The sequence below is a fragment of the Etheostoma spectabile genome, chromosome 5 (genome assembly GCF_008692095.1).
Source record: "Etheostoma spectabile isolate EspeVRDwgs_2016 chromosome 5, UIUC_Espe_1.0, whole genome shotgun sequence".
Taxonomy (NCBI): domain Eukaryota; kingdom Metazoa; phylum Chordata; class Actinopteri; order Perciformes; family Percidae; genus Etheostoma; species Etheostoma spectabile.
Window position 1 is genome coordinate 22,044,926 of NC_045737.1, and position 5,575 is coordinate 22,050,500.

The 5,575-nt window shown below is 37.1% G+C and overlaps 1 protein-coding gene across 1 annotated transcript in view; it reads right to left on the reverse strand.

The window, feature by feature from the left end:
* hsd17b4 (hydroxysteroid (17-beta) dehydrogenase 4) overlaps window positions 1–5,575 on the reverse strand; it is a 23,391-nt gene that overhangs the window by 9,265 nt on the left and 8,551 nt on the right. Inside the window, exon 12 of the mRNA XM_032516140.1 lies at window positions 3,814–3,917. Within this exon, the coding sequence (XP_032372031.1) occupies window positions 3,814–3,917 (104 nt within the window). The remainder of the gene's footprint in view (window positions 1–3,813; window positions 3,918–5,575) is intronic.

The window sequence follows — 5,575 nt, forward strand, 5'->3', positions numbered from 1 at the left end:
TTTTAATTCAGCATTTTTAAGTTTTCCAACTGAATGTATTGTTAGATTCAGAGAAAAGAATAAGATAGTATAGACAGATATAAGGAAAGCAAATAAAAGCAAAAATCTAAAAAGCAGCAAAAAGAGTGAGCACAACTGCATGCCTGCACCTGTGGGATTTCATAGTTAAGAGGAATCAGCAGTTCAAAAAGATACCCCAGGGCCGGACCCAGCAGAGCTTTGTCAGTGATCAGCACAATTTTAAAACGCATCCTGAACTTGATTGGTGGCCAGGGCAGGGAGGCCAGAAATGGAGCAATGTTCAATTTGTAATTGCACTTCTGTTAACGTGCAGCCTGAAGATGGGCAGAACAGAGCGTCGCTGTAATCAAGTGTTAATGACAGGAAGTCACAAATGCCTTTTAAAGTTCAGGAAGTTGGAGCCTTTAGTTGTATTGGAAATGTTTTTGGGATCAGGAGAAACCGGCACATACCAAACTCATTCCAAAATAAATACCATCTTTTTAATTCTTAACACACATTTCTAAATCAATTTCATAAGGATTTTCATTTGTCTTTGATGTCCTCCTAATTTCTTTTGGTCTTTTTTATATTATTTTTTTATCATGAGATACTGTATATTGAAGTATTATAACAGTTTATTTCCAGGGTCATAGCCAGGAGATTAAAAATACTAAACACTCGTGTGTTGACTTTTTAGATTTTATTTACAGGTATTCAGTTATCTCTTCAATTATTTTTCTGCAAGTTTCCTCTGGCAATAAACAACTCCTCATTAATTTAGCATGGTTAACTAAAATGCTACTAAAAGGTACTATCTTAGAACACTGTCTCCGTTTTCCCTACATAAGCACAGAGTTACATAGTTCCTTCCAGGTAACTGGACTACGCTACTGGTTTATGCAATGTCAGAGTGGTGAAAACTGTCGATCACAATTTTCTAAATCTAAAGGTCACATCTTCCCATTGCTTGTTTGGTCCAACCAATAGTCCAAAACCCAAAATATATTAATTTTGATCACACAAAACAGAAATGCGACACATCTTCACAATTCAGAAAATGGAACTAAGGCATGTTAGGTATGTATTGCTTAAAATATGACAAATAATTGATCAATTGTCAAAATAGTCATTGATAACTTTATGCCAATTAACAACTAATTGACTTTCATTTCAATCATTTCAGCTCTACTCTGTATTCAGTGTTACCAGGAGATATCTTTTTTTTTTTAATTTGACGTACAGTACAGCAAAGTCTAATAGTAAGTAAGTTAATTAAGTAAGCTAAGTAGTAATCTTATGGAAAGTGGGCAAATATACATCATTGACGAGACTACTAACCAACAAACAAAAACTGCCAAATGTAAACCACCACTATGTAAATGATTTTTAAAAATTGACTTGCTTATAAACATTCCACAAAGAGAATCAACTGTATGACACACAAGCGTGTGTGAGTGTACAGAGCAATGCCAACCTTGGTAGAGCTAATGTTATACTTTGCACGACATGAAATAAATATAAGCACAGCAGTAGCACAGTGTGGCATAATTTAAGCAATATGTGCACAATACAATGACAAAGACACATGCACACCAGATGGGCGTAGAAACACACACACACACACACACACACACACACACACACACACACACACACACACACACACACACACACACACACACACACACACACACACACACACACACACACACACACACACACACACACACACACACACACACACACACACACACACACACAATCAGAGAGCACCTCATTTTGTATGACAATAAGTGTGTTGCAAAAAAAGGATTTAAGTACTACATGACTAGCCTAACAAAAAACCCAGCTTTGAAAGAATGAGCCACTGTTAGAAAGGACACCTGTTTAAGAAACACAGCAGAGAGAACAGTGACACACGAGACAGAGTGTACATCCTTTAACAGCGTAGGTACTGAGTCATGATATTATTAAAGCAGGATAGTTATGCCTCACAGAATGTAAGAGAGTTCATAAAAAGTAACATCTCATTTAAAAATGTTAATATCTAGTTTTAACCATGAAGTATAATGTGTCTTATTCACATTTCAACACATTTTTAACTTGCGTTATGCATCAATTTTATGCACAACCTTGTTTTTGTTAAATGCCATTTATACTTTGCTTTATTTCATCTCATTTTATACTTTATGTTATTGCGGGTTCCTGAGTTGGAATCAATGTCTTTTTTTTTGTTGCTTTTTGATATTTTGGCTGTGTGTTACGTGTAGGTTGTTCTATGACAGAATAAAATACAACATAACCAACCGATCAGGTTTATTAATTCATAGGATTACATGATCATATTACCGAACACATATTTATTCTTTCTTTTAAGAATTCCTTTGGATGCCATTTTTGCCTTTTTACTGACAGTGTGACACAATTTAAATAGACATGAAAGATGGGGAGAGATAAGTTTCCCAGCTGGAAGCAAACCATTACTGTAATATGGATGGATAATAACCACTAGCCCCCACTGTGCATAATTTTAATACCAGTCCAGTAACATTTTTACGCCATTGCTGCCTGATGCTGATAAGACAACAATACATATTGCACCAGCAGCCTCCATACTGCACCAATCGAAGCATTGATCCTGAAAAAACTTTCATTCATTGAACTGTGCTAATTCTGATGATTAATCAACTGTGACTTTTATAAAGTGGTGACAACACGCTTCAGAATAACAGAAATAACAGATTGTAAATCTGTTGACATAGTCTCATGAGATCATGCTACTTACTTAATCTTAAGCATTTTTTTGTGGATAATTATTTTATGTGATACAATTATATGTGTGGCTCAATGTTTTATTCAAGCAACTCAGCCATGTGTGAGCTGTAACCAGTTCATATTCTGTGATTCAATGATAGGGAAGACAGGGACGTGAAGAAGGGCCCATCCAGGGAGCTGTCGCTGCAATATTGTCCTCTGATGTCTTTGTTACATCGCCTTTTAAAAGCTAGTCTGAGTTGACACTTGTCTGCTGTAAATATGAAACGGTGATAAACTAGACATCAAAGTACTTATGTATGTTGTAGGAGCTTAGCATAGAAGGTTCATATTGTTCCTGACTAAGTACAGTGTGGTGCTATTAAAAAAATCATGATTTGCCGTGTTTGAAACGGTCTGAGATTGTACAGCTCCACGCTTTCAAAAGCCATCATCAACCAACCGTTATTCTCGTAGGAGGAATGATGGAGTATAAGCAAATGAAGTGAAGAGAAACATGGGTGAAAAGAACTTCAGAGTCCAGAAAATATTGAAGGAATAAAGGCGAATGTCAAAAGGAGCAGGAGGACAGGTGAAGGGGACAAGTAAGATGCACTAAGTGAGACAGAAAAACAGTGTAGTATAAAAGGGGGCAGGTGTAGGCAAATTATTATCAGGTCAAAATATTGTTTTCTGTAAATAGAAATTCCTTTCTTTGTGTATCCCAGTCTGATTCGCAGCTGATATCCATTCTGTTAAACTAAAGACGCTATCCCATAGAATAAAATCTCTTTTGCAATTATACCGGCAATGTATGGAAACATGATGGAAAACCAGTAGGGACGATATGACCATATTTTTTCAGTACTTGCCAGCAGTACATAACAATTCCTAATGATGGAATGCCTCACATTAATGCAACCTGGACCCATATAATTGACTGAATGGATAATAAGTAGAATGAATGGAAGGTTTAATTACATAAAAATGGATAATTCAATTATTTGAAGACCTGCGGATACCCTATCTAAGAAATAAAGCAATGTCTCTACTTACAGGATTGATCCCTGAAGCTGAGGCGGCAGCAGCTGTTGGATTGGCAGTGACTTCTTCCTCCGATTCCACTCGAGACAGCACATCCACAACGGACTGCAGAGACTCTACACAAAGGTGAGAGGCGACAGATGAGTAGTAAACCAGAACGAGACACCGAAACACAGTAAGATGGAGTGATAAATAAAATAAAATAATTCAGTGCCACATTACAGCTTAGGGATGTGAATCTCTGATATAGATACTTGGATATTATTGCAAATAACGTTTACCCCTGTAAGCAAGCCTGTTGACAATCCACCCATCAGCTGACTTTATCTCAGCAACCATTCTTCCTATCCAGGCTAACATTATCCCGTTAATTCTCATCTTTCAAATTTTTTTCTCAACTGTTGGAGGATTTACTTGGTAAATTAAGTTTTTTTTTTTTTTTTGCTTCAACAGCTCCAGAATCTTTTAAATCTCAAGTTAAATTGATCGAAGTAAAGTTAAATAGACTTCCAGGGAGATGTTAAAACATGACAGGAATTTCAATCTAACAAATTCAGATCTAAGGGTAACTTTAAAATGGATGGATGTGGGATCCACGCGCGTTAAGAATAATCATGGCAAGTTTTCTATTCTTAGTCGTTCACATTTTAAGAACTTCAGTCCACACTCTGTGTTCTCAGTTTGCCTAAGCATAGAATATCAACATATCCACCCAGGTAACACAAACTATTATAACCTATTCAGAATCAGTCAATACAAAGAAGGAAGACAGCAGAGACAACAGAGGAACAGAAACAGAGTGAGACTGGGAGACCACAGCCACTAATTACTGTCACTCAGTGGCAGGCGGTTACAGAACAGAGGCAGCAACAAGTCTCTGTAATAAGCTACAAATGAGAAGGCACTACAAAGTCATGTTAATGAGGCCAGCTAGCGCCCTGTGGGACTGCCACCCTCGTTCAGATAATGTTAACACCGCTGCCCTTTCTTCCAAAGTACATCTGAGAGCATGGAGATGGATGGAGGCGGCGGAGAGAAATATTAATCAACATTTGCCACCCTCTTGTTTACATGAGACCTTTCGGTAACAACACAAGGCTTGTTCATACTCAACCAGGTGTTCACCTTCACTTCTTTCCTCCGCCTCGTGCACTTGATCTCTAACACCATCTTGTCCTCGCTCTGTGTTGCCAAACTCAGTAAATTCAGATGAGCTGATAGTAAAAAGGTCTCACTTTGTTGACAACTAAGTTCATGTTGTCTATTAATAATAATCTTTGTTTTTTGATGTATTTCTAATATTTACTTTATTTATAGAGCACTTTTCAAGTCATAAAATCACCAGGTTTTAGAAGAAAACAGATAAACAAGAATTTGGTGTGTAAAACCAAGTGAGTAAAAGTAAATTACAAAAAGAAAATGTTTTAGAGGAAATAAAAGACAGTACAATCAGGAAAGGCTCTCCAATAATAGTACGTTTTAAGAAGGGACTTTAAGGAGATCAGTGACTAAGCCGACCTGATTTACCACAGAGTTAACCCATACAAGGTCAAAGAGCAAACTGTACAATGAGCATGCTTACTTCATTGGTAAATATCTGATGGCTTTGATCAGATTCAGTGTAGCTATGCAGCAATCAGCAATCTGAATCATTCTGACAAACACAGAATGAGTCAAACAAGTGTGAAAGCAGACCAGCAGGATGATGAGGGCGGGCATGCTCCAACTCAGATTTGGACTTGAATAAAAAGCTGTGTGAAAAAGTCCTTAGTAT